The sequence below is a fragment of the Harpegnathos saltator genome, unplaced genomic scaffold, assembly GCF_003227715.2.
Source record: "Harpegnathos saltator strain DR-91 unplaced genomic scaffold, Hsal_v8.6 scaffold844, whole genome shotgun sequence".
NCBI classification, from domain to species: Eukaryota; Metazoa; Arthropoda; class Insecta; order Hymenoptera; family Formicidae; genus Harpegnathos; species Harpegnathos saltator.
This window is the reverse complement of record NW_020230698.1, coordinates 2,330,028-2,353,217: the sequence shown is the minus strand read 5'-3', so window position 1 is coordinate 2,353,217 and position 23,190 is coordinate 2,330,028. Positions and strand designations below refer to the sequence as shown.

General features: G+C 38.7%; 2 protein-coding genes across 5 annotated transcripts in view; one reads left to right on the top strand and one right to left on the bottom strand.

The window, feature by feature from the left end:
* The first annotated feature begins 6,528 nt into the window (after positions 1-6,528).
* Fnta (farnesyl transferase alpha) lies at positions 6,529-9,639 on the top strand. Of its 2 annotated transcripts, none has more exons than XM_011149224.3 (6): positions 6,529-6,841; positions 7,014-7,368; positions 7,457-7,657; positions 7,743-7,926; positions 8,008-8,147; positions 9,122-9,639. In XM_011149224.3, the coding sequence occupies exons 1-5, from the start codon at positions 6,685-6,687 to the stop codon at positions 8,113-8,115; spliced, it is 1,005 nt and encodes a 334-aa protein (XP_011147526.1). In that variant the 5' UTR covers positions 6,529-6,684; the 3' UTR covers positions 8,116-8,147; positions 9,122-9,639. The 2 variants fall into 2 exon arrangements, with proteins under 2 accessions (XP_011147526.1, XP_011147527.1); XM_011149225.3 differs by lacking the exon at positions 9,122-9,639 and adding an exon at positions 8,511-8,726.
* A 6,091-nt stretch (positions 9,640-15,730) lies between these two features.
* Positions 15,731-23,190, bottom strand: part of LOC105188015 (Kv channel-interacting protein 4) — a 136,432-nt gene continuing 128,972 nt past the window's right edge. Inside the window, exons 8-9 of one of the 3 annotated variants that reach the window (XR_003114273.1) lie at positions 17,906-18,143; positions 15,731-16,219 (exon numbers count right to left, since the gene is read on the bottom strand). Coding sequence is in view for 2 of the 3 variants with exons in the window: in XM_025307244.1 (XP_025163029.1) it covers positions 18,033-18,143 (111 nt within the window). In the remaining variant the exon portion in view is untranslated. Of the gene's footprint in view, positions 16,220-16,880; positions 18,144-23,190 lie in introns of those variants that run through there. The other 2 variants (XM_025307244.1, XM_019843554.2) reach the window with 2 other exon arrangements.

Sequence of the window (23,190 nt, the reverse complement as noted above, 5' to 3'; positions counted from 1 at the left end):
GAAAACTTTAACCTTCGATATCTCCTAAACGGTTAGAGATACAGGCTTCGGACAGGTTACCAAAATTAAAGCCCTTTCAAAACCCTACATTTTGGACTACATGGACGACCCTCTACTCCCAATAGAAGCGGAGATATCGACGAATGAAGGCTGGATATCGACGGAGAAAGGTTAGAAAACTTTAACCTTCGATATCTCCTAAACGGTTAGAGATACAGGCTTCGGACAGGTACCAAATTAAAGCCCTTTCAAAACCCTACATTTTGGACTACATGGACGACCCTCTACTCCCAATAGAAGCGGAGATATCGACGGATGAAGGCTGGATATCGACGGAGAAAGGTTAGAAAACTTTAACCTTCGATATCTCCTAAACAGGTTAGAGATACAGGCTTCGGACAGGTACCAAATTAAAGCCCTTTCAAAAACCCTACATTTTGGACTACATGGACGACCCTCTACTCCCAATAGAAGCGGAGATATCGACGAATGAAGGCTGGATATCGACGGAGAAAGGTTAGAAAACTTTAACCTTCGATATCTCCTAAACGGTTAGAGATACAGGCTTCGGACAGGTACCAAATTAAAGCCCTTTCAAAACCCTACATTTTGGACTACATGGACAACCCTCTACTCCCAATAGAAGCGGAAATATCGACGGATGAAGGCTGGATATCGACGGAGAAAGGTTGGAAAACTTTAACCTTCGATATCTCCTAAACGGTTAGAGATACAGGCTTCGGACAGGTACCAAATTAAAGCCCTTTCAAAACCCTACATTTTGGACTACATGGACGACCCTCTACTCCCAGTAGAAGCGGAGATATCGACGGAGAAAGGTTGGAAAACTTTAACCTTCGATATCTCCTAAACGGTTAGAGATACAGGCTTCGGACAGGTACCAAATTAAAGCCCTTTCAAAACCCTACATTTTGGACTACATGGACGACCCTCTACTCCCAGTAGAAGCGGAGATATCGACGGAGAAAGGTTGGAAAACTTTAACCTTCGATATCTCCTAAACGGTTAGAGATACAGGCTTCGGACAGGTACCAAATTAAAGCCCTTTCAAAACCCTACATTTTGGACTACATGGACGACCTCTACTCCCAGTAGAAGCGGAGATATCGACGGATGAAGGCTGGATATCGACGGAGAAAGGTTAGAAAACTTTAACCTTCGATATCTCCTAAACGGTTAGAGATACAGGCTTCGGACAGGTACCAAGTTAAAGCCCTTTCAAAACCCTACATTTTGGACTACAATGACGACCCTCTACTCCCAATAGAAGCGGAGATATCGACGGATGAAGGCTGGATATCGACGGAGAAAGGTTAGAAAACTTTAACCTTCGATATCTCCTAAACGGTTAGAGATACAGGCTTCGGACAGGTACCAAATTAAAGCCCTTTCAAAACCCTACATTTTGGACTACATGGACGACTCTCTATTCCCAGTAGAAGCGGAGATATCGACGGAGAAAGGTTGGAAAACTTTAACCTTCGATATCTCCTAAACGGTTAGAGATACAGGCTTCGGACAGGTACCAAATTAAAGCCCTTTCAAAACCCTACATTTTGGACTACATGGACGACCCTCTACTCCCAATAGAAGCGGAGATATCGACGGATGAAGGCTGGATATCGACGGAGAAAGGTTGGAAAACTTTAACCTTCGATATCTCCTAAACGGTTAGAGATACAGGCTTCGGACTGGTACCAAATTAAAGCCCTTTCAAAACCCTACATTTTGCCGTAAGTGACGACTCTCTACTCCCAGCGGAGATATCAAAGGAGAAATCTTGGAAAACTTTAACCTTCGATATCTCCTAAACGGTTAGAGATACAGGCCTGATTCTGGCACCAAATTAAAGTCCTCTTAAAACCCTACATTTTGCCGTAAGTGACGACTCACTACTCCCAGTAGAAGCGGAGATATCAACGGAGAAAGCTTGGAAAACTTTAACCTTCGATATCTCCTAAACGGTTAGAGATACAGGCCTGGTTCTGGCACCAAATTAAAGTCCTCTCAAAACCCTACATTTTGCCGTAAGTGACGACTCTCTACTCCCAGTAGAAGCGGAGATATCAACGGAGAAAGCTTGGAAAAAGTTTAACATTCGATATCTCCTAAACGGTTAGAGATACAGGCCTGGTTCTGGCACCAAATTAAAGTCCTCTCAAAACCCTACATTTTGCCGTTAGTGACGACTCTCTACTCCCAGTAGAAGCGGAGATATCAACGGAGAAAGCTTGGAAAACTTTAACCTTCGATATCTCCTAAACGGTTAGAGATACAGGCTTGGTTCTGGCACCAAATTAAAATCCTCTCAAAACCCTACATTTTGCCGTAAGTGACGACTCTCTACTCCTAGTAGAAGCGGAGATATCGACGGAGGAAGGCTGGATATCGATGGAGAAAGGCTGGAAAACTTTAACCTACGATATCTCCTAAACGGTTAGAGATACAGGCCTGGTTCTGGCACCAAATTAAAGTCCTCTCAAAACCCTACATTTTGCCGTAAGTGACGACTCTCTCCTCCCAGTAGAAGCGGAGATATCAACGGAGAAAGCTTGGAAAACTTTAACCTTCGATATCTCCTAAACGGTTAGAGATACAGGCCTGGTTCTGGCACCAAATTAAAGTCCTCTCAAAACCCTACATTTTGCCGTAAGTGACGACTCTCTACTCCCAGTAGAAGCGGAGATATCAAAGGAGAAAGCTTGGAAAATTTAACTTTCGATATCTCCTAAACGGTTAGAGATACAGGCCTGGTTCTGGCACCAAATTAAAATCCTCTCAAAGCCCTACATTTTGCCGTAAGTGACGACTCTCTACTCCCAGTAGAAGCGGAGATATCAAAGGAGAAAGCTTGGAAAACTTTAACCTTCGATACCTCCTAAACGGTTAGAGATACAGGCCTGGTTCTGGCACCAAATTAAAGTCCTCTCAAAACCCTACATTTTGCCGTAAGTGGCGACTCTCTACTCCCAGTTGAAGCGGAGATATCAACGCAGAAATGTTGGAAAACTTTAACCTTCGATATCTCCTAAACGGTTAGAGATACAGGCCTGGTTCTGGCACCAAATTAAAGTCCTTTCAAAACCCTACATTTCAAAACCCTACATTTTCGACTACATGGACGACTCTCTACTCCCAGCAGAAGCGGAGATATCGACGGAGGAAGGCTGGATATCGACGGAGAAAGGCTGGAAAACTTTAAACTTCGATATCTCCTAAACGGTTAGAGATACAGGCCTGGTTCTGGCACCAAATTAAAGTCCTCTCAAAACCCTACATTTTGCCGTAAGTGGCGACTCTCTACTCCCAGTAGAAGCGGAGATATCAACGCAGAAAGGTTGGAAAACTTTAACCTTCGATATCTCCTAAACGGTTAGAGATACAGGCCTGGTTCTGGTACCAAATTAAAGTCCTCTCAAAACCCTACATTTTCGACTACATGGACGACTCTCTACTCCCAGTAGAAACGGAGATATCAACGGAGTTACACTTTGATCTTAGCTCACAGAGCCGAGAAACGTTGCTGTACAACTGCTACGTTCGCATTTTATCGACAACTCTTTCAATTTTAGCGTTCCGAGTGTTAATAATAAACTTCAGAACTCGTGAGGGGCTTACCAGAACTCTGAATGAAACATCGGATTTCCGAAAAAAAATTTTACGTATTTAATAAACAATCAATTTTTTTGAAAATCCGATGTTTTATTCAGAGTTCTGGTTAGTCCCTCACGAGTTCTAAAGATTATTATTAACACTCGGAACTCTAAAACCTAAATTGGTAGAGTTCTTGCCATTTTTCGTTTTCTAATTCGAGAATTTTAAATACAATTTTTGTTATTGTTTTAAACAGAACTATTTAAAAATTTAACTAGTACTATAGAACTTAAATATCTATCTAGAACTCTAAAAAAATTGTCATTTTTTACATGAGGGGCGTCGTGAAGTTGGCCCTCCGATTTTTAAAATGGTATTTTCTCTACTTTAAATGACGGAACTCTTTCTATAAATGATTGCGAACTCTAGAACTCTGCGAGGGGCATTCAGAACTCTGATAAATTTTTTCAAATTTGAAGAATGAAGGGCCATCTTCATAGAGATGATGGAGCGAACACATTCTCTGTCTCTCTTTTGCTTGACTCGTCGAATCAAGTCGAGCGATGGGCGGGGTCTCAGAAGAAGTGTCATGGACGAAACGTGCAATGCTTGCGATGCCCGTGTGTTGTATGCAATACGTGCATTTTCTTAAAAAATGAAAAAAAATTTATTGCGATACACGTATGTTGTATGCAACACGTGCATTTTCCTAAAAAACGAAAAAAAAAATAATTGGCGAAAAAGGACAACGCCGACCGCCAAGGAGATGCGAACCATCGACCTCAACCCCGCGAGTCCAGCGTACTTCCACCAAGCCACGCTCTTTGAGAAGCTCGTTCCTTCATTTGGTTCCTGAAGCACTCGCGATTTTCAATCGCGACTTTCTTGCAAACGCTTCAATACTACGCCGTATCTTTAAGTGCAATGTTAATTTGTCATACAAATCTATCGACACAACGAGTTTAGTCGAAATCGATTGCTATTGATCATCTCGTTGGATTCACGCCGAGAGTGAAACGTCAGTCTCGGCCGTATGTCGGGAAGCACAATCTCGGCAACGTTACGAATCAGAGCGAGATGGAGAGGACACATTTCCTCTCTCTTTCTCTTTCGCTTGGCTCGTCAAAACAAGCCGAGCGGTGGGCGGGACTTCAGACGGATAGACGGGAGCAGTTTCTCTGTGTGTGTGTGTGCCGACTACATTCTTACATAGAAACGTACGGCAATTGAAAATGTTTAAGCATATATCATGAGATTGTATCTGTTGCATATGACACGTGTGTGTGTGTGTGTGTGTATGTGAGTGCGTATATGCACACGTACGTCACGCACACTTTCAATGCAACACATGTACACGGACACAACTGCGCTAAAAAGCGCCTGCCGGAGTATAAATAAATACTAACGTAACGCTGAAATATTTTGGAAAAATAATTTTGGGTACACACAAAATATTATCTTATTATCATATATATATATATATATATCGATATAATTCGTATATAATCTTCATGATATTAATCATATACAATCTCAATTCTTATTTTTTTTGTATATGTTAACATGTTAATTCATGTTACAAATGCATAACAATGAGCGAGACCGTGCTTGTCAAGTACGCTATTATGGTTGTAGCACGGACATAAACCGCCTGAAAGTGGATGTAGCACGGACAGCCACCAGATGCAGGTTTTACCGTCGAGACCTAAAAGTGCATGTAGCATCGTAGTTCCCCTCTCAAAATAGATGCAGATAGCGCCCATTCCCGGTGCGAAAAATCGGTGTCGCCGAAAACGCCGTGTTGGCCGCTCTCAGGTTCCTCTCTGGTAAAGGCTATCACACACAAATGAACGTAAGACGTAACAGTAAGACGTAAACAGTAAAGAAACTGACCAATTACAATCAATTATTCTCGTAAATTTTAAAATGGCGTCCTTAAATTTCGATTGTGATTGGTCGATTTTTTTACTGCTTACATCTTACTGCTTAAGTTCGTTTGTGTGTGATGGCCTTAAAAACAGAGTGCTTCCTTTTCTCCGAGAGTTATATCCCCATTCTTGAAATTTGGGAGAACGCGCAGTCTAGATCATAGACATATAATATATAGACCGCGCATTCGCAACGTTTCCTTTGTTTGCCCATGTCCAATATTAGAAAGAGGTAGCATGTTTTCGTAGAGCAGTCTGTCTCTTTCTAACGATGCGTGGTGGGGTATTTGGCCCCTCCGCCTGTTTAGAGTGGAATGTTATGTCTCCGGTTCTCTTTCTTTTCGTGAAACAAAGCGTATGTAAATAAAACGATTGACATTAGAATTACAAAGATTATAAAACGTATTTACTCATAATAATATAATCATAACACAAAGAGTATAATCGTAACACAATGAATCTATATTGTTACGTATGCCGCAGTAATGCATATAAAAGTGACAAACAGATTATTTTCCACCGGTATGTAATTATATCCATCGTCATATGTCCATATTCATCATTTTTCCATACAAAATCGTTATTTTTTCATATGCGTGTATTTATATCAGACGTATTTTCTTCTCTTTGCCTTTTACAATTCCCCTTTCTCTATATTCTCCTACTTCTGTTTCCCCTATCACGGAAGACTGCTTTACCCCCACCATGCATCGTTAGAAAGCGATAGATTGCTCAACGAAAGCATGTTGTCTCTTTCGAATATAGACCGCCGCCTTCGCTGAACGCACGGTCTATTTATTATATGTCTATGGTCTAGATATACTTTGTCTATGGATGGAACTAAAATGCATCGAGAGTGGCGTTGGAGCAGTAGCCAACTTGCCCAGAGCCATCTATTGAATTGAATTGAACTAAAATACACTTTGAAAACTAACACATGAGTTTCTCGTCCTGGGTGTAGTTGTTTTTAAGACGAGAGAGTACGAGTGAGTGGCGTTGGAGCATCTATTGTACAGAGCCATCTATTGAAGAAGAAGAAGAAGAAGAAGAAGACGAGGGAGTGGAGTGGTTAAGATTAACGAGAGGAACAATTTGTGCATTTTTGTTTTTCCTACGATAATATATCGTTTTATAATAAAACATGTCGGATAATTCTGAAGATGAATTGAATTGTGTCAATGATATCGAGGAAACACCCTGGATTTTTTACAGAGACCGTGATGAGTGGAGTGACGTGACTCCCATACCTCAGGATGACGGTCCTCATCCCATTGTAGCAATTGCATATTCCGAAAAGTGTAAGTTATCTTGAATATTACATCGTTAAAAGTTAAATTATATTTTACACAACATATTCGAAGCCATCCTTGTACATATTTTATACTGCATATTTAAAATAGATTAAATTTTAATGAGTCACAACTTTATTATCATTATGTGTCTTTATTTCGTTATTTTATCATTTCTCAGTCAAGGACGCCTATGATTATATCCGTGCCATTCTAAAGTCAGGTGAAAAGTCGGAGCGTGCGTTGGCTTTAACTGAAGACTGTACATGGCTTAATCCTGCAAATTATACTGTATGGCAATATAGAAGAGAGATACTTCAAGCTTTGGGAAAAGACTTATACGATGAGCTGAAGTATACAGGCAAAATGATAGAGAACAATTCTAAAAATTATCAAGTATGGCACCACAGAAAGGTCATTGTTGAGTGGCTGCAAGATCCTAGTGAAGAATTAGCATTTACGGAAACTATTTTATGTAAAGATGCAAAGAATTATCATACCTGGCAACATCGCCAGTGGTGCATACAAACATTTAAGTTAGTATAACCTTGTGTTTAAAGAATTTTGATAACTTTTCTTTTATTATTGACATATGTATTAAAAACTATGTAATTATACATATAGCTTATATGACAAAGAATTGGAATATGTAGAACAATTGTTAAAGAATGATGTTCGTAATAATTCTGCCTGGAATCAGCGTTATTTTGTGGTAAGTAATATGACCAAGTTTGAGCAAGAGGTGATAGACAGAGAGGTTGACTTTGCATTGGAGAAGATAGAACTAGCAAATGGAAATGAGAGCGCCTGGAATTACTTGAGAGGGTAATTATATTTTATCTGTACTAAATATTTAATTGGAAGAAAAACATTGGTTTTGATGTGTATTGTTTGTAAACTATATTTTTAGGATATTGTTACATGATCCCAATGGCTTAGGTTACAATGAGAAAGTACGAATTAAATGTAAACAAATGTATGAAAGTGGATGTCGTAGCATTCATCTGTTGGCCTGTATGATAGACATTTCTCAAGAATGTCACATGATGGATGAACATATATTTTCTCCATATCATGTCAATAATACTTATGATGTAAGTAGATATATCAGTTCCTATTTATTTTATAATGTTATTTAATTTAAGTAATATCTAATATACATATTTATATTTCAGTTATGTAAAGAATTGTCAAAAACATATGACAAAATACGAAGGCGATATTGGGACTATATTGCTAGGGAGTTAATACATAAAATGAAAGACGACCTTAATTCAGATTAGACAGATTGACTCGATTAAAGAAATCTTATAGTGTGAGTTCAAAAGTTTTAAACAATGTTTTTACATACCAACTTGTAAAGTTGGTTTTTTGTCCTCTTTTATCTATAAATTTCTGTATTGCACAAAAAGTTCTTCAATAATTTCAATTTCTATATATAACCAGTTTATACAAAACATGATAACAGCATCTTATGTGACCCTGAAGCGTCATTAGAATTATATTTCTCACATATGTTTGTTAATATATATATATATATATTTGTAAAGAATTTGTTAATATTCAGAGGAGTTATGTCAAGCGAAACTTCAGGATAGCATTAAGCTGTGTCAGATATATTATACCAGTGTTAGTAACCCAAATAAAATAATGCTTTACTTTGTGTTGACATTTTCAGGTGTTCTTTTTGACTTAATTACGTCGTTTAGAAATACTGTTCTTAATTATTTTTAATTACTCTCTAATGAAGATGAGGCAATCAACTCTGAAGTAAATTGTTTTTTTAATCAAGAGAAATTCTAATGTTCTGGATGTGAATATTTCGTTGTACTTTAAAAATCACGATTAAAATGTTAATGTTGGTACTATTGAAACAAACGACATACATTGGTTATCTATTTATTTATAAAATAGTTACATACTTTCAGCTATAGTACAATAAATAATCGATAATAATCGTGATGACTAGATTTCAACATAGCCAAAGGTGACGCGTAACATAATATTCTTAAGATTCCTTGTGATACGCAAACCGTTTAATAACAATAATAATGATAATAATAATGAACATCGAATCCTTTTCCTCCTTTTATCTTTCTAAATGAGCCTTGAATAATAGGAAAAGCTCGCGCGTGTCATGAATAATCACCTTCCACGAGACAATGCCGAATCGTTCGAAGCGAGAAGTGATTTTCGTTGCGGGAAGCGACGGCAGTGACTGCGTTGCTGCAAGCTAAACATTTCACGCTTATTCCTTCACTTTTTTCCTTTCTCTTTTCTTTTCGATAGCTTTGCGCGAAGAAGTCACGTTGAAACCGAAGTGTATGCAAGAGACGGGCACACACGCGGACGAATAGACACGGATTGAAACCCGAGGAAACAACGGCACGGTGTTACTAACCGAAGCAGCCGAAGATAAGAGAGACAATGAATCGAAATAAGATGCAACAAGCTATACGTAATGAAGGGAGGATGCCTTAAACACGTAGTTCAGGTTGACAGGTTGACATAACGTCGTATCCAGCTATCCTAACATTTAACAATTAACATCCAAACGATTACTCCATAATGCGCTCTTCCACGAGTGGAAACACACCGTCTTTGTTAACAGAACACATTGAGAATAACCGGCTACGCAGTTTTTCCTTCATCGCGAGACGTCGTACACATCGTTGATCGTGATATAGGTATACGCACAACTCCGATATCGCTACCAAAGAAGATTGCTTCCACCTGGGCGTCGGCGAGCCGTTAGAACTATGAGATACGTAGTCTTACCACAAGTATATATACACATACTTGATTTACACTGAAAATATATATGAAGATTTTCTTACTTGTTGTCTTTTAATCTGTGTTTTTAAAATCCTCCATATTTTTAACATCATATAATATTTTCTCCACGTTCAACTTTGTCGTGTTCAACGCACGATGCTTGAGGAACCGCGTGACGCATATACTTGCGCAGCGTTTCACTGTGAGGTGCGTACCACCCTGAGGTGCAATAAGCGTTCAACGTGTAAGGAATGACCTTGGACAATGCACCTCCAAAGCTGCTTTATTTTATGGTACATCATGAAAATCCGTTATTCCCGGAGTTTAATGGGATTGTAAAGATCTGACATTGTAGGCTACGCGCAAGGAGTACGCGTTACGCGTTTATTCGTTCATCAACCATTTCGTCCAAGATTACTTTTCTTTCATCGATGTAACAATCTGAAGGAGCTGTCTACTTGCAGCCTAAACAACATAACAATCCAGAAAATGTCTGAACAATGTGTGACTGTTAGAACGTTAACCGAAAGTCCAACCAGTCTCAATATGCTTTAAAGTGAACGTCCAAATTTGTGACAATTGTACCCGTTTTCCTTAATAAATCAATTAGTACATTTATATGTATACCGCACTTGTCCTCCTACTTTAAATTTTATACATTATCGATCATAAGAAGTTTCGAATAAAATATAAAGCTATAGTAAATGCTGAAACATCACAATTACAAACTGACGGCGACGATTCGAATAGTCGCCGACATTTTAGAAACTGATAATTAATATCAGATACCTGCTTGTTAGATTAGAGTGCGATTATTTTTTACCTTATTTAAAACTGCCAATGAATAAACAAAACTGTCATGTCATTGAAAGATACTTCAATCGTTTCTGAGAAAATATTCTACATACATTAAAATCTGTCCGTAAATTAGAAAAAATACAATACAATTAAAACTTCGTATGTTTACATTTGCCAACAACATCAACTATGTATACTTGGTGTTCAACGTATATGTTATTAATTTGTTTGTTTTCACGACGAGATTACTTGATTATCGATTGGAACGTTCACTTTAAGTTAGTAGCCGCGGATTGACATTTCTAACTGGATAATCAGTTGTTTGTAATTTTACACGCTACGTAGATGTGACTTTGCGCTTTGTCGCGCGCATGCACGCATACACGCACACACACACACACATAAAACGACACACTTTAAATATGTAAACTGTAATTCGTCGCACGCCGTTTCTCATGCCTCGTGTGACACAGTTTAGGCTATTCTTTTTTAAGTTCTCGTTTTATTTTCCCCTTATGAATATGTAGCCTATAATTGGACCATCTGTCAGCTAGTATGCGATATAGCCCGACCACGATCTCTCTCTCTCTCTTTCCCGATTTTTCTACCTAATAGATAATTCTCCCTAAATACAGCTCCCGACATAGTTCGCGAACAAACAACGTATGTTACCCATTCGCTTTTGGTTCACTACTATCGATAAGCGATTTCGTGTCACTTTCACGGACCAAGTCTCATTGTAGCGTTTTCTTCCCTGTCCAGTATAGTTATAACGTCTATAATAGATACCACCGAGTGTCTCCTCGGCGAAGACAACTATCTACAGAGAAGAAATAGAGATTTTGATAGATAGACTCTTGAATCCTATTTGAGTATAGTATCTCTACGTTAAAAGGGTCAAGATAGAGTAGTACTCGCGGCATTATAGCCTTATGTAGCTAAATTAGCTACAACGCGAACGATATTCGCGTTAAAGTATCGGTCAAATCGTTTTTTGCTTCTTTTCTTTTCTTTGTATTTTTCCGAATCTTTACTCGTTGTGAATCGCACAACGTAAACTTGAAGACCGATGCAACCGAAAGTTCGCCGATTACGCACGTAATGACCGCGTTGAGCTGCGCAGAACCCTTGAATTGCGAAAGATAGCAAGAGACAGCGAGAGATAGCTTGACTTTGCGACGAATGCGCGTTCGCAATGAGTTGATTTATTGGTACACATGCATTGTCCCGGAGAAAAACATTGAAATTAAGAAAGTAGGGCAATTTTTCAAGAAAAATCATAATAGCGAAATCCGGATACCAAAGCAATCTTTCGAAATACAATTTTGCGGAAATATTGGACTAGATTCGTTGTGCGTACGAATGCACTAGTATCTACTCACTTAAGCACAACAGGAATGTACTCAAATGAGTAAATATTAAAACATTTATGCGTATTGTTTTCGGGGCAATAGCCTTTCTTTCTATCTCCTTCCAATGGATGAAGAACGGATCAAAACCTTGAAATGTTGATTTCATGTGCATCTCTTGAATGTGTGTTCTCATTTGATATTTTTAAAATATTTAAAAGATATATACCCGAGAGAAATATATGTATATAATATGATCTCTTGACGAATGTTATAAAAATATTTTAAATATATCAAAACATCAAATTACTTGTAACGATATCGATATAAAAAACGTTAAAAAACTGTAAATACTAAAAAAGAAAAATTATGTAATGTTAAATATCGTTGAAAAATTACGTTCTATCAATCAAAAAATGGGAAAAAATAATTGTATAAGAATTTTGTCTTTATATTGCCACATATAATCATACGCAAATGTATTCACAATGTAAAAATATACTATTGTACAAATATATTTGAAATCAATGCTTATGCAACTTATTATGTTGGCGTTTAATGGAATGAAACTGTTTTTTGTTTAACAGCTTCTTTTGTTTGGACATAATCAAACGTAATATTATATAGTCATATATAATAATTTTTCTCTCGCGAGTACTTTGGAGCAATTATCTTTCATCTTGGTATTCAGATTTTGGTATCGTGACTTTTTAGGAAATTGTCTCAGTTTCCAAACGACAAGGTCTAGAACAATGTACGAGTTTTTCAGGGCAATGCAAGTCCACTGATTTACTTCTCCTCGTCCGAATTCTTCCATGCTGCAAACGAAACGCGTTAGACGTGCAACAAACGCGCGAAGAAATATTTCCATTTCGATCGGAAAGAGCATGCGGCTGCGGTTTTCTTCTCGTTCAATTTATCGAACGCAATTTGCAATTCATCGAAAGCTTACGAAAGCTCACGTCCGAGATTAGTACGAGATTAACGTCGATAAATACACATTTATTACGTCACGGTTTCCAACATACGGAAATACCCGTCGGAAGTTGGATGATGAAAGTCCGTTATTAGATCGTAGTATCTATTCACAGCTGCACGAGATGCGAAATAACTACCATACTATGATAGGAGAACATAATGGAAGGTACAGTGGAGGCTAGTATTGTATCTTCGAGTGAATTTGCAGCCCGATTTGCAGTCCGCAAGAGATAACGACCAGTGTCTATTTGCGAATCCTATACTATCAAGAATCAATATCCATCTCAGCGTTCCAGTGACGACACGGTCGAGTATAAATAAATGTGAACGCTTAATTTTCAAGAACCGCCGATTACGCAATGGGAGCATGACAGTTGGGTTACTTTCAGGCAGCCATGTTTCGAGTATACGTCCTGAGAAACGAGGAAATACTATCCTAATACTGTGTTTTTAATGTGAACGACACTACTATCATTATATATCTTTGCTTAGCGTTCTGGTCGCGTTATAATGAAATGTTTTATTGTCCGATAATGTAAAACTATCAGTCGTACTGAATGAAGCAGTACGATCGTAGTTCGTAGTACAGCGAACTATAATAATTGCGAAGTCAAATGGAAGCTAACATCGCTCGAAATCATTCGTTACTGCGCTGTGCATTACTCTCTTCTGCTCGCGGCAATTATTACGTTGGTGCGAAAGATTTGCCGCGTTTGCCCAATGATATGGAAAATTCCAATTTCGAAGGATCAATAAGTTTTACACAAAGAGAATGAACCACATCGACGCTCGGTGAGCTTTTTTAGATATCTGAAGAGCAATTGCTATTTTCCAAATTACAGCGGAAGAACATATAAAGACGAGAGAGAGTCAAAATTGCAGGTGTTAGTTGCGGATAAAACTTGTTTAATTATTTATTTATTCAAGTTACGCCAATACGACAGAAGATAACCACAGTAACTTGAATTGCATGTGAACATTAATAATTCAGTTCATGTTCGCAAAACTAACACCTGCACGTTTGCACCTCTTGTCGCCTTCATATATATTTGTGTATTTTGCTTTGTAATCTTAGAGACCTTAATTATTTACGTGAGTTTCTATTTTCTTCATAGTGCCCAAACTTCCCGCGAGAAACTAAATACAGGAAAATGACGAATCTTTCGCACCAATCTGATACAAGGAAGAATCGATGATCTCTCGTGTATCACGTAAGAGTATGTGAAGCATCTTGAAACTTATTTTAAATCGTGAGGCGATTCTGTTCATCGTTGACGCGCGTGACGAAATTGAGAGGAAAGTTGAATCGAGTCCTCGCTACGTCGCTTCGATACAAACACTTCGATCGAACTTATGTTACCGAGATTGAATACGAAATCTTCCCTAGCTAAATCGATGTTCACGAAAGAATGTAACATGCAGCTCGGCGTTGAAGCGCGCAGAAACAGAGAGACCATGAAAAACGATTTCAACGCGACAGTCACGAGAAGTGCGCGAGGTTGTAAAGGTGAGCACGGAGTTGTATATTTTTTTCTCTTTATTTCCCCTTTTTTTAGGAGAGCGTAGGAGAGCATGCAACAGTAACGTGTATGCGGGCACAGTTAAGAGGGTATAGTTAATAGTAAGATAATGAGGACATGGAGTTTTTTCAGCACATGGCGGCGTGTTAAGGCATAACGGAATGCTCATCGGTCGTTGTCTCGCGTGCTCTCTCTCTTTACACCTTGCGAACTCTCCGAACATCCCGTGTGACTCCCTCATTATCCTTTCAACGTTCTAGTCCTAGTCCTTCCGCATTAACAAATGATAACTTTAATCTAAAACTAATGACGCGGCGCATAAAAAAGCTGACAACGTATCAGACCTAGCTTATTAATTCGATTAACGTCACGATGGATGGGGGGGTGGGGGGAAAGGGTAAGAGTATACTGTCTTGCTTGTTTCCCTTGTCACACCTAGAACTAATTATGCTGGGTCGAGTTCTCGAAAATATCTAGACGACACAGTTACCCCGTTTTCTTTTGTCTTTTCTTGTCTCCCTTTCCTTTTTATACATTTACTTACGTAACTTCAAAGACATGCGGTAGTGATCGAGTTGATATGAGACAACATTCGATGTTTATCTCAATTTACACGTAAGTCTTACGCTCTAAGTGTAGGCGCTGCTAAAAGTCGAAGAAATCCTTACGCCTCTTCGCCTTAATCACACACATGCACACACATATACACACATCGTGCGCGATCTAGCCCCCTCCGCTGTTCCCTTTCCGCTCCACTGACTTTTATTATATCGCCCTCTTCTTGCTCTTCTACTATCTCCCCAATACGTTCGACGTATCGACAAGACCAGACGCGCGTATCGCGTGTCTGGATTGGAGTTGCCGTTTGTCAGGCCCGCTCTTGAAATAAGTTAGCCGGCGTAACCGTATTACCCTCTAAGTTCGGAGGAATATTCGAATATTAGCTCGCGCGAACCCGCTACATCCCGAGTGTATGTTACGCAGGGAATGCACGTGAAACGGAAGGATACCTTGAAATTCGTATCTAAATAAACGAACCCTCGCGCCGCGGTAGCTTCCCCCAGATCTAACGTCGATCGGACTCGACCGCGATATCTCGCTCCCTATATTCCTCCTTATTTATAGTTAACCGGAAGTAGGCAGTGATGGAAAATGATTAAATATATATTTCGCTCAAGTAAATCTTCTTCGCCTATCGCGGAAGCTTTGGTCCAGTCTCCACGAGTCGTTGGATGATTTTACAATAAAACATACACTTTTCGCGTGTGTTTACACGTTATACTCGGCAACAGATCGCTCTCGAATGTCGGATCTCGGCAGAGAGAAGAAGCTCCTCCCCGGATATTTCTCTCGCCTCTTATTATTCACCCCTCCGTTTCGATCCAACTCGATTATATCTCTCTCTCTCTCTCTCTCTCTCTCTCTCTCTCTCTCTCTCTCTCTCTCTCTCTCTCTCTCTCACACATTCTCTCCCTCCCTTTCTCTCTCTCTCTCTCTCTCTCTCTCTCTCTCTCTCTCTCTGTCTTTAGCAGCACGCAGTCTTTACAATCTAGAATCTTACAACGATAATACGCTTACCCGTCACAAAAATAAATATTTTGATATCGCTTACCACCTACACGCTTACGCACTACAAACAACAAATCCCGCTTGACACGTCCAGCTATGTGCGACGGGATTCACGATAAACTTTGTATGTCTCGTCCGTAAGTTGACGCTCGTCCTCACGTTTTAACCCTTGCCCCGTGCAGGTCCAATATGTCGCAAGTTCAATACGTGCGCGCACTTGCACGCTGCCGTAACAAATTGTACGTGTACTATGACTATTCATACGGGGATGTATTCTGCGTTCGCCTCTGAAAACGCGACCGAATCGTTAACTGCGCCTCCGCCCTCACGTCCGCAAAGCATCTACTGAGACGCAGCCGATGAACAATCGGTTCTCTTGGAGTGTCTCCTTCTTCTCTCTTAGGATGTATCGGAAAAGAAAAAGGAAACATTCAAGTAGCGCCCAATGATTTGATAACGAAAAGTTTCAACCGAGCCTATGAATATCGAGACACCGCGCACATGTTTTCTTTTCGATAGCGCGAAAAATCGACGCTCACCGAAAGCCGAGCGCAAATCGATATGAGTATGATTGTCAACTTTTCCGATAATCGTCAATTATTTCGGCGATCAACCTGCGGTTGCCGGGACCGAGACAGCCGTTTGGTGCATTTCAGTATATTCGGACGTTTAGTTCGGGAAGCAGCTCTTTTTTTGACAATATCACGTCGAACTATTTAATTAATTATGCGTAGAGATACGCGATCAAATAGATATGCTCTTGCAAAGTTTTTGCAATATACAGAGCTGATAAAAACGCTCATATTGAATATCGCGAAAAGAAAGTAAATATCTCTCGAATAACAGTTGCATCAGTGTGTGTCATAATTTCTTACTCAACAATATGACTATTATGCACAACACGTGTAATATTGTAATTATATCCATTTCAAATCAAATCAATTTATTAACGGGAGGAAGCCTTTAATTATACAATATCAAAGTATCGCGAGGATAAAATAAAAACACAAATATACGAAATAGTAAAGTACATAACTAATAACGGACGAATAAATGAGTAAATAAATAAAGTTAGGAAAACTTGGAATTACAAATGAGGTAAATAAATTAAATAAACAGATAGATAAAGAGTACAGGGACAAACTCAAAAAGAAAAAGTTGAAATGAGAGTGAGCGCTTGAAGAACAAAGGTTTTCCACTAAAAAGATCCAACCTAGACGAATACTCATTAGCAAGAATACATGGTCTGTTAATACAGACAGAAATTTGCATATGAAGTCTTACTTCGGAAAGCTGGAGAGCGCCTGAAATTTCTTGAAAGAATGTTAGATATGAAACGTTTGAAAATGCAATCCATGACAACGATTTGGGATATTATATGTAAAAAAAAAGATCCGAGACAAAATGCTTGCCGACCACAAAATTATTGAACGGGGAATGATATCAATGATGTAATATTGCCGTCAATTATTTCTTTACTGCGTTTTTTCTGGAGTGTACGTTCAAAGACACGTTAAGAAATATTGAAACGCAGCGGGAGAATTCTCGGCAATCGTAAAGCGATCGGAAAAGCTGGCGATTGTATTCACATCGATCCGATCAACTGTCGATAAGTGCCGGCTCCTCAGACATAAACGAAATACCAAAATTACTTTATCATCGTTGCAATATGTTTGTTATTTCTTTCTCACGATCCGCTTCTCTGTTTGCCTCCTCCTACGTGAATACTGATACCTGCGAGATCGTGCAAACGATCAATCGCCCCGCCTGTGAATTAATACGAACTGATTCAATATCCGTTGAAATAAATCTTCATCGCTGTCGCAAAACAGTCGTTTCCGTTTCCCCCTTTACTATACCTACGGTAGTCGCAAAAATCTCAAGCTCAATATTATCCCGTTTGTTCTCTCTCCTTCTCCTCCCGCTCCTCTTCCTAAAAAGCTTCCTCCTTTTCCTCGCGAGTCTAGAAATTCCACTGAGTACGTTTTGTTGAGCTAATACGCGCAAAGCGACGCGGTGTCGTCTCTCGAAGCAATCGACTCTGAGAAATCGCGTATCGACCGTTTCAGGACAACGGGACGCACCTTGAGGAGTTTCCCTCCTCTGGTCCAGGGAGTTAAGGTACAACATTGAGCGATTTTGTATTTGTTTCTTTTTTCTAATCGAGTGATCCCTTCAGGTCCACGGTGTGTACAGCGGGCGCGATGAGTGTCAGAAGGCAGTGTCCAGGGCTGCCATGCTGGTCGAGATGTCCGGATCTGCACGACAAGCCTCCAGAAACTCGGACAGCGTCACCACGCCGTCCCTGTTGCCGTCCATTTTCTGGAACATGTAAAGTCCATTTGTCTGAAAGCTCCCCCCGTCGCGTTTGTTGTATATTAAAAATTCAAGCGCTGTGATCAAGATAGCCCGGACAGCTCAAATGTCTAAGATTCGACTTGGACACGTCAGAAAGACGTTTCTGAAGAATTAGTAGGACGGTTTCTAAGACATCTTTAGGACACTTGTTGGATTAGAATTATCGAAACGTTATTCTTGAACATTAACAGCCGCGCGAAAGTTGCAAATAACAATTTCTTGCGGTAGAATAAGAACAACATATGTCGAAACATATTTTCAGTTTTCAACACATCCGTGGGCCATTCTTGCCATCTTTCATCATCGTTCATGTCTTAACGACAAGCTGATTGGTATGTGCTTCATTTCGTCGACGTTATTATCCTCCTGTAGGGAATTATTATTCGCTGCCAACATCTTTGAACGGCCCTTAAAGGAGGAATTATGTCTGCGGAGCAGACCGTTTTCAAGGCTATTTTTACGAATTTTTTAAACAGAAACAGTAGGATCAATGAAGGACTTGAAATTTTCACAGTGTATTCATTAATATTCAATGTATAAAATAAATTTCTTACTATCCATATGAAAAGTACACACAAAACTTTAAACGCGTTTATCTGGAGACACCATTTTCTTAAACTATTGACACGATTACGCAAAAACTACAGAACCGAATAACTTAAAATTTTTACATAATATATAGTAGATACGTAGTTTTCGTCACTACCTCGAACATAGTTATATTTTATTTTATTCATCTTTTTTAAACATGATTACAAGTTGGAAAAAGTTTCATTTTCGATACTTTTTTTTGTACAGTCATTATTTTTCCAAACTTGGCTTCGCTGCCTTCATTCATTTGGATACGGGCTATAATGGCAACCGTTAAAAATCTTTCTCATTTTTTGGTTTCAGAATGGTGAGAGACCCGGAATTATGTCGACAGCAAACATAGAGCTCGTAAACGGATGACGGCATTTTTATCTATAATTACAAATTGGATCGGTTCTTGTGATTCAATAAAATTTATTTTATACTTCGAACATTAATGAATACACTGTGAAAATTTCAAGTCCATTGATTTTACCGTTTCTGTTAAAAAAATTTTTAAAAATATCCTTGGAAACGGTCTTCCGCATGTAATTCGCCCCTTAATGACGAAAAATGATTTTGAATAATTATTTTGACTGATAAGGAAGGTTCGGAATATCGAAACATTTAATTTTATATTCGCTAGAATAATATTATACTAAACATTTTTCCGCAACTACGATGTTGTGTTAGCCTTTAAAAACTTGTTTCATCTCTCGATCATACATCGAAGAGCCCATTGTTCATTCTTCTATTTTTCAAAAATTATTTCTCAATAATCGAATGTCTGAGAGCTCTAATATTATTTATACGTAATATTCTAGTGACAAGACTTGCATTGTCTAACGAGTATTGTTAAGAATTCAAAGAAAGAAATACTTTATTTCTGAGATTAAGTATTCTCTATATCTCGTACAATCGACAGAAACGTATTTAAATTGAAAGGATATAGTTACTCGATTCTCTTTATTCGTTTCTCCTTTTGCCGATTACTTTACGTTCTAATGCAACATATCGGGCATGCAATTTTTATGTCTAAGGAAAAGTAACTCGAGTAAAAAGAATTCATCGGGCGATATTCTCAATATAGAGAGCTGTGAAGTTTTCGGACGAATAATCGGACGAAGTCCACGCCGCATGCTCACGCAACCATAAACTGCCTTAGTACCCCCATAAACAGCGTAAACACGGCAGAGCATTGTGCTGCTCCAAAAAGTCGGTATTATGTAAAATACGCTGTAATGGTATTATATAAACTTTCCATAGGGAGGTATACACACCTCGCTACAATCCGCTCGGTAAATCTCTCTTTGTTTACGCGTCACGGTCGCTCGCGCGGATACGCGGAGCCTTATATCTCGTAACTTTAATATGATTGAATGAGCCACGAATGAATGGAATTACTATGAAGCTTAAACACACGTGGGTGGGGAGGGGGAGGAAAGGCCACGCGCTGACCCAGATTGGGAGAGCGCTGACGTATATCTCAAGACGGTATTCTGCGAGCCTAACCTACAGAAACCTACAGACGCGCAATTCGCGCACTTCCGCGTTTCTACGACGGCACGTTTCTGCGCGCACGTATGCGTCGCTTAAAGTGGAACTGGTCAGCCACGGGCGGACTGGCTATGAGGCGTCCCGCCATCCGTCTGTCTCCACTTTGTGTCACACGCCTCGCCTATAATGTATTATTTATTGTGATATCCTGTGTTTTTTCTCCCATTGGAGCGAGTGACACGAACCATTCTAGCGATATTCGGCTGAGGTCTTCTACGTCAAAAGATTGTTCGTGCGGATTTCTTGGAATGAGTCGTGTGTCATGGGTTATTTTCAATTAGCTTGATTTGGTCATCGTATATTCGGAACGCTTCGCATCAAAATTAAAATATTAGCCGCCTTAAATTTAGAAAATAAATATTTAAATGAAAGAAAAAAATTAAAAATAGATAAGCAAAAAATAGGTAATAGAAAATAAAAATTTTAAAATAGATCATTTTCGAACGGTTGGTGTAAAGCAATAGGCATTGTCTCTATACACTCTACAAATTTTTTCTTTTGTTTACACAATATTTCTTCCTTTAATAGAAAAATATTACATGCCAAAAATGCACTTTTTTATTCTCTTCATCGTCACAACTCAGTCCTAGAGCACAAAAACTCAATCGATCTCGACCAAACATTTATTAAATAATGCGTTGAAATGCCATTTGTCAGACGATATATAGATGTCACGTACTTTCAATCATTTTGACAGCTTACGCAACAAAAAGACGCTCATACAGATATGTGTTGAAACTCATTTTCAGCAAACGAATTTCTCAGATACAATCTAATATTTCTCTCATAGCGACAATCCCTGGAAACCTCAAATTTATAAAAGAAAATTGAAAAAAACAGAGAAAAATTTCTACATTCCTTCGAATATGCACAACTTGTGTATAACTGTACGAGAATAAGTAAACACACACACAAACACGCGATATAGATTCGCCCAACAGCGCTCTATATTTTCAACAGGCTATGACCGAACAGAAGAGCGGCTCTATTATCGGGCGTTAATTACCAGAGATTCACGGCGATCGAGTTAATTTACGGAACAAACACGACCGAAAGATGAGGCGAGACGAAGCGTAGCGAGGCGCGACGTTCCGCGTCGCGTGTTGGGCGCGTGTCCGAGAGGAATTCAAATCGCACAGTGGTAAATCGGCCATCGGCAAGTACGAATCGTAAAATTATTACTGCCTGTACCATGCTACCGTATGAAATACAAAGCCGGCTGTCGAGTGTGCGAAGTCATGGACGGGGTTCGTTGTCGTGTGCCGTTGGCTGGGATTAATTGGTATCATGGCTCACTACAAGCTACCGCAGCATTATCGTAGTCATGTAATTATATAGAGGGTTAAATTTCAAACAGGCCGAATATTTCAAAAGCTGAATGAAATATCGAGATCCGATATTTTTAGATTATTTTATTTCGACAGGGGCAATACATTTTAACGAAAAGAATTTGGATGAAAGCGTCAAGGTGAGAAAGACAAATTTACTTTCTTAAGTAAAACTCTAATCTTTCTAATATCTACATTTATAGTCCTTCTCGCAACGAAATGCGACTTGAAAAAGAAGAAATATAATTTGATAAAAGAAAAAAGAAACTCTTTATTAATAAATCCTTAAACAAGAAAGATTTCAGAAAATAAAAGGAATTTTTAGAATTTGAAGTCAACCAAATTTTTATCTCTTTAGAGGGAAAAATCTTATTAATCTAAATTCCATGAATCTAAAATCTATTAAGCCGTTAATCCAATTAATCTAAATGGCATTAATCAAAATGTTTTTGCACTTATATAACTTTGCAATCTTCGTTGAAAACCATTCTTTATAATTCGCATCTGGAAAGACATAAATAATTTCCTGGACTTTACCCCAAACACAATCATCTAGTCGGGAAAAATGGCATGCATGTGTTATCTCACGGCCGAATTAAAGTGGAAAGCCAAAGAAAAGTTGATTTGCATCCACAGGTTTTGCCAAAGGTTTAATCTCCCGGAAGAAAAAATAGTTTCTCAACCAAGAAATTGAAAAAAATTCATTCACGATACCACCGAAGAAAAATGAGCCAAGAATTGTAACACCAATAATAATACATCACGTACAACACATTCAACGACCATACATATTGATGATCGATTCGTTTCAAGCGAAGCGATCATTTAGGTTTAGGATTTTAGTCGCTCCAATAACGAAGATTATGACGACTCACATGATCATTGCTACGAAACGTAGCTTCATCGCTCCATAATATTGTCTCTAGCAAAGAACATTTCGCTTTCTGCATGGCTTAGGTTAAGCCTCCAATTACCAAGGAAAATGCGATGCGACGAGTAATGCCGATATAATGCCGATAATAACGCGAAGCGTGCCGAATAATTTCCAGAGGCAAATTATACAAAAAGTGCCTGATGATTTTCAACGAAGGCAGGCTCGCATAGGTACAAGAGAACAACATTTTGAATACTTATATTCACGGGATTTTCCTTTTTAAAGAGAAAAAGAATTTGATCGACTCCGATTCTTTTACCATGTAAAAATTCCTTTTTTCTTCTAATATATTCTTTCTCGTTTGCGAAAATTTATTAATAAAATTCCTTTTCTACTTTCTCCTTTATTAAATTATATTCTTTCTTTGCTGAATCTTCCTGTTTCGTCATTCTTCCGATCACCTTCTAATCACTTTAAGTATGTAATTATTGAATTCGCTATGAAAAAAGCTATAAACTACTAATACTTGAAAAGTTATCAAGTAAATACTTGAAAAGTTAAAGTTCCACTAAAAAAAATGTAAAATAGATTTGAGCTTCGTCTCATTTTGAAGTCTCCATCTAAAGCCGAATTCTTTTCGATATATGTCTCCCTCGAAACAATAAGACCTAAAAGAATTCGA

Coding starts and splice junctions, on each gene's coding strand:
- Fnta (XM_011149224.3), top strand. CDS start 6,685: ATGTCGGATAATTCTGAAGATGAATTGAATTGTGTCAATGATATCGAG. Junction 7,658..7,742: donor GCCTGGAATTACTTGAGAGG/GTAATTATATTT, acceptor CTATATTTTTAG/GATATTGTTACATGATCCCA. Junction 7,927..8,007: donor ATGTCAATAATACTTATGAT/GTAAGTAGATAT, acceptor TTTATATTTCAG/TTATGTAAAGAATTGTCAAA.